This window comes from Carcharodon carcharias, chromosome 8 (genome assembly GCF_017639515.1).
Source record: "Carcharodon carcharias isolate sCarCar2 chromosome 8, sCarCar2.pri, whole genome shotgun sequence".
NCBI classification, from domain to species: domain Eukaryota; kingdom Metazoa; phylum Chordata; class Chondrichthyes; order Lamniformes; family Lamnidae; genus Carcharodon; species Carcharodon carcharias.
The window spans coordinates 53,841,892-53,855,520 of NC_054474.1; the positions used below are offsets into that span (position 1 = coordinate 53,841,892).

General features: G+C 43.3%; 1 protein-coding gene across 1 annotated transcript in view; it reads right to left on the reverse strand.

Moving 5' to 3' along the window:
* Nucleotides 1–13,629, reverse strand: part of LOC121281436 (nuclear factor NF-kappa-B p105 subunit-like) — a 68,492-nt gene that overhangs the window by 38,522 nt on the left and 16,341 nt on the right. The window contains exons 5-6 of the mRNA XM_041194381.1: nucleotides 11,127–11,167; nucleotides 3,963–4,061 (exon numbers count right to left, since the gene is read on the reverse strand). Coding sequence (XP_041050315.1) covers nucleotides 3,963–4,061; nucleotides 11,127–11,167 — 140 coding nt within the window. The remainder of the gene's footprint in view (nucleotides 1–3,962; nucleotides 4,062–11,126; nucleotides 11,168–13,629) is intronic.

A 13,629-nucleotide genomic window follows, 5' to 3' on the forward strand; every position in this document is an offset into this window, starting at 1 on the left:
AGGCCTTTTTGGTGAGAGGCGGGGGCCTCCTCCTCCTGTCTCTGGGGACAAGGGTTTCCCTCCTGGTTGCCACCTCCTCCAGGAGGGCAGCAAGGTACTCATTGGAGAAGCGCAGGGTATGTGGCCTCGCAGACCTGCCCTCTCACCTGCCGTGTCCAACTGCACTGGGATCCATCGAGACTTCAGCGTTCTTTCTGGGTCACTTTTGAATCAGCCACCGGGTCGCTATTGGACCTGGCGGACATCATGCCCCTGCCCCGGCTCGCCCCTTCCCGGAGCTTTCCCAAGTGACTTTCACGCCAGTGTGAAATCGCCATACTGTGCCGAAGTGGGTGGCGGTCAGCTTTCCGACCGCCCCTGCTGAGCTCGCCCTCCAAGGGCAAAATTCTGCCCTATATTTCCTTTATAAACTTTGTTTCACGTTATTCATTGTCTCAATCAGGGCTTCCACATTCATATGGGATGGTGTTATCTTTGTGTCCATACCATGATGTATCTGCTAACACTATACTCCTGGAAGGGAATTTAATTGACCACTGGATAGGCAAAAAAAAACCTAGAGGGACGTCCTCTTTATTTCCTCTTCTCAGAAACAATGAATCAATTGTGTTCCAGTTTCAACAAAAGATGCATGAGGCAGGAACAAGACCCAGACAAGAGTCTAAAATATAGTCCACAGCTAAAGGGTTTGACTAAAAATGAAAAAGAAGTGAGCTGTATCCTATTATGTAAGAATCTGTTGCATATTTCTGTTGTTTTTTATGTTTCAAGAAGCATTATTGAAGCAGTTCTAAAGGTCTGCATCTCTGTTTCTTCGATCAATGTATTTTGCAAAATAAATCAGCTGAGTGAACTTACATTAGTCTCATTTCCAGAAAGTGATAACCTATCTGCCTACCAGCATGTGAAGGGCATGGTGTCCAGTCTGAATAATAAAAAGGTACCGTTTGACATTCTCCAGATCATACTATTGCATAGTTAGTTATTGGGCTGCAAGGCTGGAGTTTAACGCCCTGAAGTGCATTTGTAGATTGGGGGGGGCATTTAATTGGGCGGGAAGTGTCAAGTGGGGACCCCACTGCCTTCCTGCCTCTTCCCTGATTAAGTACGGGGCAGAAAGGCTCATGGGTGGCCTTCTCAATTGAGGTCCTTAAGTGGGCAATTAATACCCACTTAAGAGCCTCATCCCACTTCTGCTGTTATTCAACCAATGGTGCACTGGGCAGTTACCACGCAAGGTACCCGTGGGCTGCTGGGAGGCTTCCTCATTGACAGGCACTCAGTGCCTGATTGAGAGGCTTGGAGTAAGGAATGGGGGCCTGCTGAGAGCCGCCAGCTTGCATTTTCGTCCAACCCACCTGTGCTCCCCTAGCCAGCAATCCTCTCCCTGTGATCCCCATCCCATCCTTACTCATGTGTGTCCTGGGCCCCTCGCTGATCCTTGGCTGTGGAGGGTGCATTGCAAGCAGCTACCACTGCTTCCCTGAGGCATTGACAGTAATAAGAATCTGAGGGCTGTTGATTGGCCAGCAGCTCTTGGGAAGCAGGATTACCATTCCTGGGTCCTTGATCCCAGGGAAGGCCTGCTACTGGCCACTTAAATGCCTGACTGGCACTTAATAGGGGGGGACTTTCCCCAAAAGAGGTGACACAGGGCTCTCGCTGGCCTTCCAGCCAGTGGGGAAGACCTGCGTCACCTGGATTTCTATCTGTGGCATGCCATTCCTAACAGCAGAACAAGAACTGGATGCCTCTTGCTTTTTGCTGGTTCCCACGCAATTCCAATTAAAGTTTAAAGTGCCAGTGATGTGCAGGGGAGACACATGCAATCACTCGACAGGGGAAGCTTTTCAGTGGTGAAACTCACCATCAGCGGACAGTGCAGTGGGTACAGGGCAGGCTATAAAACAGCCTGCTGGACAAATAGGGATGCTCTTCATCAGAGCCACAACTTTCTGCCTGACTCCAATGCCATTAAGAAAAGACTTATTGAAAGCACAAGTGGCATGAGGTTTTTCAAGTTTAGATTTCATGTGTAAATATGTCACATTACATTCGTTTCACTTAAATCATGTGCATCATCGTTATTTGCTGAGGCTAGCTTAGTAAGAGAGCTAAATGTACTGGCAAGCCTCATGGTTGGCACACATTACTGGTTACATATGAGTCAGGGACATTACTTTGTTGTGGAAGAAACCAATGTTGTGTTTTTAGTTCACTCTTTATTGAATGTTCATGTTAGTGTCCAGTGTTGTACTCGCCACTCTGTGGCAATGGTAAAGGACATTGTTTGAGATCACTCTCAACAGGGATAACTGAAATGTTGTTGGTGAGCTCAAAGCCCTGTAAGAACTCTGTCAGCCAACACCTTGAGATGGACCTACATGTGGACAGTACTGTTCTTTAGGCCCCTCATTTTCTTATCTTGACTGACTGTTTCCACCAGCTTCCCAGCACATCCAGGCTGCCAGGCTCTTCCTTCTTCCACTCCTCTCTGTCCTCAACCCCACCCCTCTATCCTTCCTTGGATTCCTCTTCCATTCCTCCATGACCCCGACCCAACTCTACATCATCCTCTTCCCTCACCGCTGACTCACCCTTGCCAGACCCATGCCTCTAAGCAAGCTGCCATTCTCCTGTTCATCCTCTCCCTTGTGGTGCTGCAGACAACGAAAACTGCTCACTTCAGACCCAACTACACACCAAAGCAAACATGAACTGGGCACCACAAGATTCTTGCAAGCCACTTATTTTATCTTAAAGGTAGGGTATAATTAATTAAGGTTTTAGGTTAATGAATATTCATAGCATATTTAGAACTGTTATCCAGTTTATAAATGCCGCAAATACATTTAAATCAGACTATTTTTTTGCAGTTAAATCTGCAGTAATTTGATTACCACAAATTATGAACTAGTCTTTATCATTCCAAGATAACATCATGTTCAATGCATTCGCTCCATTAATTATGAAAGTGTGTATGATAAACTGTGTACCACAGATTTAAAATATTCATCAACAGTGTATAAAACTTCTATTGAGAGCTATGTGAAATTGCCTTGGAATAGAGAGACCATGGGGCAATTGCCAATTACTGGTCACTCGGTTTAAAGGGGCATTCAGCAGTTGAAAGCTGCAACTGCCCTTGAGAACCCTGTAGTAGAAGGGCCTGGTACATAAAGGGTTAATGTGGGACTGAGTACAGCACCAACTGCATAGTAATGTAAGAAGACACATGATCCAGAACCAGTGTCAATCTAGAGATGGACACAGATGGGGTAAGACCTAGAATGGGGTCATCTCCATAGCTGTACCTTCTACTGTAAACATATACGTAGTCAAGGGTTGTTAATAAAGACTTGCTGTTAACATACTCCAGACTGGAAGCCTATTTTATGGTGTCTGAAGTAGGATTCTTCATGCCAAAGACCCACATAATGCAATTTTAATGCAGGCCATGAATGCCTAGCACTAACATCCAAAACAGGAAGGTCCTGCACAGGAAAATTGGATTCCTACAGTAGTTGTAGGACCCTGTTTGCGATTTTAAGGTAGAAATGGGCAGTACGTGGTCTGGGCATGCTCTAACCATTTGTACAAGGCAGTGAGCAGTTTAATCAGCAGTTCCTGAAGTAATTTCTGGAGACTGCTCCAAAGATAGCTTGGACCATTTTTGGGAGATATTTTGTATGACCAGGAGGAGCAGGAGTATCCATTCCATATCAAAGCCCAAAATCATCCTCACCTCATTGAAGGTTCTAAGAATTACCATAATTCACAAATGTGGAAGTCTTGATTTATTTCCAAATATCTTTGAATTTCTCTTCCTTTTGATAGCTTCGACTTGATTTTACTCCACTACAAAAATTTATAAATTTTCTCAGAAAAAACAAATGTTTAAATAAATTTAAAAGGATAATATTGAATGTTTGACAAGTCATAGTTTGGTAAACACCAAATACCTTCACTTTTGGGTATGTTTTTTTGTTTTTTTCACTTGAGACTCCTGGTAAGCCGCCATGAGATGGTCCTTCACATCCATAACGAAAGCGGAAACCTCGCTTCAAAACAGAAGTAATATGAATGGATTATTTTGTTTCTCAGTTATTGTAAAATATTTAAATGTTAATAAATATGAAACAATGTTTGTTATAGGAAGAAGAGTAGGTCATTCAACTCCTCAAGCATGTTCCATGATTTAATCAGATCATGTCAGCACTGTACCTTAACCTGCCTTGGTTTCATATCTCTTAACACTCTTGTCGAACAAAAATTTATCAATCTTAATTTTAAAATGACCTAACCTCAGCAGTTCTTTTGGGAACCGCTCCAAATTTCCACAAACCTTTGTGCTAAGAAACGATTCCTAATATCACCCCTGAATGACAAAGTTCAAATTTTTATTGTTAAGTCCCCTTGTTTTGTACTCACACAAAAGGAAATAGTTACTCTCTAGCTGTCATATCAAATCCTTTCATCATCTTAAATACCTTAACTGGATCACCTTTTAACTTTCTCTACTCAAGGGAATACAGGCTTAGTCTATGCAACCTGTTGTAACAAATTTACCATTCCTAGCCACAGTATCATTCTGGTGAAATTAAAACAGAAAATGCTGGAGAAACTCAGCAGGTCTGGAAGCATCTGTGGTGAGAGGAATGTGTTAATGTTTCGAGTCTGAAATGACATCCTCATCATTGAGTTCTGATGAAGGGTCATATTGGACTCGAAATGTTAGCTCTGTTTCTCTCTCCACAGATAGTGTCTGACCTGCTGAGCTTTTCTAGCATTTTCTGCTTTTATTTCAGATTTCCAGCGTCTGCAATATTTTGCTTTTATCATTCTGGTGAATCTGTGCTGCACCCACTTTAAGGCCAATATATCTTTCCTCAGGTATAGTATCCAGAACTCAACACAGTACCCGAGAAACGGTCTGGTACAGGCAGGAGGGGGTTTAATTTAAACAAGTCTGATTTCTCCTCTCACCACCCGTCCATAAACAGAAAGATTTTTTGATTTTGATTTCCTTCTTCATAAGCGGCGGCATATTTCCCAACCCTGACAGTTGTCATTTGTGTCTCTTCAGAGATAACGAGGCACAAGGTGCTGTAAAACTGCCAAATAACTCTTATGGTTTGAGGGTCACAGCCAATCATTTTAAAAGGTCATTGTTCACTTTTAGAAATTCAGAAAGTAGCTATAAGGATACATATTTTATAAAAAATATAGAGTGTGAAGTCTTAGCCCCGTTACATCCCTTGCGGCCTCGGGGAAAAAAATGAATTCTAATTCATTTTTTATGTCGTCTTATGAAGAAAGGAGAGAAAGTAAAGAAGTATATATGCATTCTCTCATTCACACTGGTACATCAAACGCACAGCTAGCAGGGGCAATGGCAGTTCCCTGCTGCATTTTCTTTTCTGAGGTTTAAACCTGGGTCAGCGCATCAGCAAGGACATTGTCTGGTCCTGGCATGTGGAAGGTTTAGGTAACTGGGGAAGATTTGAAATTCATCTTCATGGGGAAGTCTATTCAACTTTAGAGTTCTGAATTCCATCTGTTGGGTATCAGGCATAAGCAAAGCCATTGATTTTGGAACTCTGTCCTCTAAAGGGTCTGGGGGCTTTACATAGTCATTAACACTCACGGGTGGTGCGGCATTGAGTAATGGTCAAGCTGCTCTGGGTGATCCCCTCTGCTTCTGGAGAAGAAGCTAGCTATTTGGTGAGTATCTGGTAAGTAACTAAGGTTTATTCCATTCCTAAGCTTCAAAATAGTCTAACTACTGGTGGTAAGGTTAATAAAATATATATAAACAAAAGTAAAATATATCCTTGAATAAAATAATTAAATAGTTACTTAGAATGCATTAAGGGTGTCAGGACAGGTGATGTGCGCAGCTGCAGCATGTGGGAGCTCCTAGATGCCATTTGATCCAGGGCAAACATGTCTGCAGTAAGTGTTTGAAGTTTGAACAGCTTCAGCTCAGAGTTTATAAGCTGCAGGTTGAACTACAGACACTGCGATGCATCAGGGAGGGAGGAAGTTACCTGGATTCTTTGTACCAGGAGGCAGACACAGCACAAAATGACTGAAGGACTAATAAGGAGGAAAAAATTAGAGTATGAGAGAAAGCTAGCCAGAAATTTAAAAACAGATAGTAAGAGTTTTTATAAATATTTAAAAAGGAACAGAGTTAACAAAGTGAGCATTGGTCCTATAGAAAATGAGTCTGGAGAATTGATAATGGAAAACAAGGAGATAGCAGATGAATTGAACAGGTATTTTGCATCGGTTTTCACGAGACAGGATACAAGTAACATCCTAAGAGCAGCTATAAGCCAGGAAATGGAAGTGGGGAAGGAAGTCAGGAAAATTACAGTCACTAGAGAAGTGGTACTGAGTAAATTGTTGGAGCTGTGGACTGACAAGAGCCCGGTCCTGATAAACTTCATCCTAGGGTTTTAAAAGAAATGTGTAGCGAGATAATTGATTCATTGGTTTAAATTTTCCAAAACTCCCTAAATGTTAGAAGCTATTATTAAAGAAGTTATAGCAGGGCATTTGGATTAGCTCAGGGGTCATCAGGCAGAGTCAAGATGGTTTTGTGAAAGGGAAATCGTGTTTAACCAACTTATTGGAGTTCTTTGAGAAAGCAACTTGTGCTGTGATAATAGGAAACAAGTGAATGTACTGTACATAGATCTCCAGAAGGCAATGGATAAAGCGCCACATCAAAGGTTATTGCAGAAAATAAAAGCTCATGGTATAGGGGGTAACATATTGGCATGGATAGAAGATTGGCTGGCTAACAGGAAGCAGAGAGTAGGCATAAATGAGTCTTTTTCAGGTTGGCAAGATGTAATGAATGGCATGCCACAGGGATCAGTGCTGGGACATCACCTGTTTACAATTTATATAAATGACTTGGATGAAGGGATTAAAGGGATGGTTGCCAAATTTGCTGATGACCCAAAGATAGGTAGGAAAGTAAATTGTGAAAAGGACATAAGGAGGCTACAAACAAATATAGATAGGTTAAGTGAGTGGGCAAAGGTCTGTCAGATGGAGTATAATGAGGGAAAATGTGAAATTGTCCTTTTTGGCAGGAAGAATAAAACAGAAGCAAATTATCTAGATGGTGAGAGATTCTAGAGCTGTGGGGTACAGACAGATCTGGGTGTCCTAGTGTGTGAATCACAAAAGGCAAGTATGCAAGTACAGCAGGTAATTAGGAAAGCTAATAGGATATTAACATTTATTGCGAGGGGGATTGAATACAAAAGTAGGGAGGTTATGCTTCAGTTGTACAGGGCACTGGTGAGACCACATTTGGAGTACTGCGTACAATATTGATCACCTTATTTAAGGAAGGATGTAAATGCATTGGAAGCAGTTCAGAGAAGACTTATGAGACTATTGTACACAAATATTATAAAAATATAGAATGTGAGGTCTAAGCCCCATTACAGGTCTAACTACAGCTTTATAAAACTGTTGCATAATTTCCACCTCTTTTTACTCCAACCCCTTTGAAATACAGACCAACATTCATTAGTCTTCCTCATTATTTTTGTACCTGCCCACCAGCTTTTATTGATTTCTGTACATGGATCCCCAAAATCTCTTAGTTCCTCCACAGGTCTTAGTTTCTGAGCACTTAGGATACTCTGATCAATCTTTCTGAGGTCTACGGTGGATGAACTCACACTTCCCCACACTGAACTCCATCTATCAAAGTTGAATATTAACCATTGAAACTCAATGCTGTATTGCTCTGAGTTGTTCTGATTTGTCCATTGTTGCCTAGAATGTAGCTGTCATCTCTGTGTTGTGCCACAGAAAATTTAGATGCAGAATGTATGGTGTGTTCTTGATCTTTACTGTTCCACTGGGACAGAAGATAGCTATTTTCCACATCTAGAAACTGCTTTGATGGACAAGTCACTCTGTTCTCTTTTCAAGCACACACACAAGCAGCTAATCATGGAACAGATACCAAGGACTAAATTGCCTGGCTGGTGTCACAGTAAAAGAACAATGCTTGCACAAAGAAGGGTGGAGAATTTTCAAAAAAGGATGCAATAGCTACAAATATAGTAAAATTAAAATTTCCATTGCTAGAGGAGTTTTCTATTTTTATTTATTTCTATATAATTCCAAAAAGAAATAAACATTATCTATTCCCAAATTCAAACCTATACCAGATGGAGAGATACTGCCATGATGCAATGCAATTAACAGGATGACTCCTTCTCCCAAGCAGTGTTTGTATCTCCCAAAACTACAGCCTGCCTGATCAGATTTGGTACTGAACTGGACTCAATAAGGCAAGTCCCACTGAACCTCTACTTTTCAGAGCTGAGTATATCATCAGCAGTCAATATGGTTAAATCACTATTTAGACACTCCTAGCAAGACCAGAGCTCACTTAATTTGAACAGATGAAAAATTGTGAGCTGTAGATCCATTGTCGTATCACTAGAACCCTCTGTGAGTGCCAATCTTCAACTAGAGCATTGATTAGAGAATCAGTCCTTCTATTTATTTGACCGATATTATTACTTTTCCTTTTAAACTATTTTGCCCTCTTCTTAGACACTCTCACTTGCTCAGTATTTCCCAAATTGGCTGTCTCAGGGAGCTAGATTTTCAATGCTCTTGCAACGCTATTTTTAAATTTAAATGGTCTAATTGGCCAGGAGGCAAGCTCAGCTTGCCAGGAGACAGGAGCTGCCCACCTAGCACCAGCAGCAAAGGCAGGCAACAGCCATGTTGGGGGCTGCTGCTGCCTTGCTGATATGCGCAGGGAGCTCCTTGGGAGGAGGCCAGGAGCTCGGAAGCAGTCAAGGGTACCAAGATTTGGTGCAGTGCTCTTGCTGGTGCCAGTTGATCCCTCAGAATTCAACTCAAAACAACAGCAGAGAAAATTTCTGGATTCTCACAGCGAACTCTTTCCATGTTGAAAAGTTACCTTCTGTCCCAGTGGAACAGTAAAGATCAAGAACTAACCATACATTCTGTAATTAATCTTTCCATGACACATCACGTTGATGACATCTACATGCTGGGCTACTATTGCACAATCATGTTAAACTAACGTGCGCAAGGCCACTTGGGCTCACCAGGAAAACATTTTAAAAATTCCACATTCAAAAGGACAGGCTTGTTAATGAGTTTAAGGGGCCGCTAATTGGTGGAGGTCATGTTTCCTGTTCCCTGCACCCCATGCTGGCCCTTTGAAAATTTTGAAACTGTCCCAGAGATGTTGGGATTCCGATTTAACCTTTGGGACCACAATTCTCAAAGCCTGCCCTCACAGAGTCACGATCCCGCAGCCCTTTGAAAATTATGGTCAGGGACTTACTTCCAAGAATTTTAGAATATTAGATTGTGAGATGATCAAGATTAATTCAATCTTGGTTATTCCCTCACTTCCTATGCAAATGCACTTTATTTTTGCTGCACAGCTCCTCAAGCAATTTTTGTTTCCTCTTCCTCCAATAACTGGGCTTAAGAATTCAACACAAGGGATAATATGCCCTCACGGTGTTATCTATTAGATATCTTATTAAATAAAATATATATTTTTTTCTTTTTGGAGAAATATGGTTATTTTTAAAGTGACTCAACTTGAACAATTATCGTAAGACAACAAAAGGTGGGGAGATATTCTGCTTCATTGCACTTGGAAACATTCAGTTCTCAGGCACACTCGGGAGGAAATGCGGTACAGACTTACGTATTAGCTCTGCAATTGGTTGTCCTGCGGCTTACCAGAGTGATTTAAATGAGCCCGTGGTTCCAGCAGGCACAGGTCCAGCAAAAGTACGGAAATACGGCAGAGAGGATATCTCATTTCTACTGCCTCAGGTTCCATTTGGTGTTCCATAGTTTTCCCCAGTGAAGGGGAACCTGAAGAAACATGGTGGTGAGGCTTGTGCTGCGAACCCTCTGCTCCAAAGTGTACACAGCCTTGATTATAAATTAACCACTTAGTAATCTCAAACATAACAAAAATCAATAAAATTAAAGGAGGTATCCTGGGAGTAATCTGATGATTCAAATAACAAGGCAGTAGTTTATCTTATTAATTTCACCCCAGGCCAATATTCAGCCCTTAATGCCTTATGGCTGCTGTTGGGGAGGAATGAGGGAAGAATAAACATTTTGGACGGAATGGATTTAATGGACAAAATGTTTTTGTTCTCACTTGATTTTCTTATGTTTTTGTTAACAAATTATTATGCATTATGATGAAGATTTTACTTGATGGCTTAAGTGGTTGACTGTCTAATTCCATACATTTCATGTTTTCTGCAATGTTTAATGAGGATTCATTTGTGCAGTCCTAAAAACTGTCAACACTCTGGCATTACCATTGACCAGAAACTGAACGGAACCAGCCATATAAGTACTGGGTTTACAAGAGCAAGTCAGAGGCTTGAAATTGTGCAGTGAGTAACTCACCTCCTGACTCCCCAAAGCCTGCCCACTATCTACAAGGTACAAGTGAGGAGTGTGATGGAATATCCTCCAATTGCTTGAATGAGTGCAACTCCAACACTCAAGCAGCTCAACATCAACCAGGACAAAACAGCCCTCTTGATTGGCACCCCGTCCACCACCTTCCACATTCATTCCCTCCATTGCCAACACATAGTGGCAGCAGTATGTACAATCTACAAGATGCACTGCAGCATCACCAAGGATCCAGCGCCAGCACCTTCCAAACCTGTGACCTCTACCACCAAGAAGGACAAGGGCTGCAGATGCATGGGTCACCACTATCAGCAAGTTCTCTTCCAAGCCACAAATCATCCTGACGTGGAACTATATCACCGTTCCTTCACTGTTTCTGGGTCAAAATCCTGGAACTCCCTTCCTAACAGCACTATGGGTGTACCTACATCACATGGACTGCAGCAGTTCAAAAAGGTGACACAGCGCCACCTTATCAGGAGCAACTAGATTTGGTCAATAAATGCTGGCAAAGTCAGCGGTGCCGACACCCTGTGAACTAATTTTTAAAAATCCAAATAGCCAATATGCATGCTTCTTGAAGCATAAATATTTGCAGCTCCAGCAAAAACAAATTATTATTTGCATGATTTGTTGTAGCTCACCTGTTTCGGCTGTTCAATGATTTCAATGTAGGGATCACATGCTAAATGAGAGAAAGAAGTCAGCATTAGTAATCAGTCAGCAGGCCATTGCAGTTACAAATAAAAAGAATGGGATGATGTTTGTCTGCCTACACCTTCATTCACACTGAAAATGGAGTGATAGGCAGGCAAAAGTTAAAAAAAACAAAAACATACATAGATGAGAACCTCAGTAAAGCATTAAAATTGGTGTCTTAGACCATGGGCACAATTTTTTTGTCCCATGGGTGGCGCGCACCTGACCTGATCGGGAATAAAGTGGTGCGTGACGACGTTGGGCAAGTATCCCAACGCATCACGCACTTGCGTGATATTTTGCTCGGCGGGCACAGGTGGGTGCCAGAGCGGCGCCTGCCATAAATTAAGTGGCCACTTAAGGCCCTTAAAAGTCCAATTGACTGTGATTTATCCTTGCCTGTGCAATTTTCTGCTCATTGCACGGACAAAACGGGCAGGCGGTCAGCTGACATTTTCACAAACCTCATCCAAGGGCATGATAAAAAGGGTCAGCAGCATTGCCAGTGTGAGTAGTGAGGAATTTTGGAGATAGTTTGCAGCTGGTTTCTTATTGGTACTTGGCAGCTTCATCTCTGTTCAGGGCTTGATTCTTAGCATTTCCAGGCTTCATTACAGGACTCATTGCTGTCTGCCAGGCCCCGGAGGATTCAGACCGTGTGGACCCTTCCAGGTATCAGACAGCCTTCCCTTACCCTGGTAATGGGGATTGTGGTGTCTGCTGGAGGCACCTCCTCTGAGGAGGATGAAAGGGGCAGAAGGGGGAGGAGGCCATGTGTCCCTATGCAGCTTCCAGGGGAGGAGGGGCGCAGGCATAAGAGGTGCAGGGCTAGCAGGTAGTCCAAGGTGGAAGGGGCCGCAGAAGATACCACTATCCAGCTGCCAGAGTTTACAGGCAGTGATGCAGCTACTTCAATATGTCTCAGGTGCAATGTCAAAGGAAGCTCCGCTTCTCAAGGGAGAGTGTGACCTCCATTTGTCAGGTGATTGGGCCTGAGATCAGCTCCGACTGTGTGGGTGGACAGCCCATGCCAGTGGCTCTGGAGGACACAGTTGCCCTCAACTTCTATGCCTCCGGCGCTTTCCAGGGGTCAGTGGGGGATCTTTGTGGAGTCTCTCAATCAGCTGTCCACAGTTGCGTCAAGCTGGTGACAGAAGCACTGTTCAAATGGGTACTGATCTTTATTCTTTACTGTACGGAGGAGGCTAGCCAGACTGAGTGAGCCAAAGGCTTTGCAGTGATTGCTGAGTTCCCCTGCATCCAGGGTGAAATCGACAGTACACATGTAGCCAACAAGATGCCAACGGGTTAGCTGGGGGCCTTCATCAACAGGAACATGCAGATAGCGTGTGGCCACAAGACGCAGATTCTGCAAGTCTCTGCAAGGTACCCTGGCAGCTCCCATGACGCATACATCCTGGGACACTCCCAGGTGCTGAGGCTTATCAGTGTTCCAGCCCGACTGGATGGATGACTGCTGGGTGACAAGAGCTATCCGTCGAAAAGGTGATTTATGACGCCTCTCCGTCTCCCAAGAACAGAGGCAGAGAAGCATTACAATATGAGTCATGCCTCCACAAGGGCGGTGGTGGAGAGGACTATAGGTCTTCTTGAGATGCGTTTCTGGTGCATGGACCATTCAGGGAAAGCATTACAATACCCCCCAGAGTGGGTGTCACTGATCATGGTTGCATGCTACGCTCTCCACAATCTGGCACTGGCAAGGGGGGACCCACTGGAGGAAGAGGATCTTGATGCAGCTGCACAGGCCACAGATGATGAGTCTAGTAGGAGAGAAGCACAGTGAGGAGGACGCTGAGGGTGTGAAGGCAGACCTTGCTAACCTGAAGGGAGGCAGGGACACCAATGATCCAATGCTCCTCCGGCTAGGCTTCCAAAGATTAGCTTCAAAGGCATGGCAGGGCTGCCACTTATCCTGGATGTCTGAAAGGATCCTTTCATTTGAACCCAAAGAATACTGTCCATCTCCGCCTCCTCCGGAGGTTCCCAGCATCACAGATGCCAGTCTTCAGCCAATTCGATTCACTGCATGCGATATCAAAAAATGGCTGAAGACACTGAATACTGCAAAGGCTATGGGTCCTGACAATATTCCAGCAATAATACGGAAGACTTGTGCTCCAGAACTTGCTGCGCCACTAGCCAAGCTGTTCCAGTACAGCTACTATGCTGGCTATGCGGAAAATTGCCCAGGTATGTCCCGTACACAAAAAGCAGGACAAATCCAACATGACGAATTACTGGCCCACCAGTTTAGTCTCGACCATCAGTAAATTGGGATCATCAACAGTGCTATAAAGTGGCACATGCTCAGCAATAATCCTGCAGGTTATCATTGACCAGAAACTGAACTGGATTAGCCATATAAATTCTGTGGCTACAACAGCATGTCAGAGGCTAGGAATTCTGTGATGAGTAACTCACCAC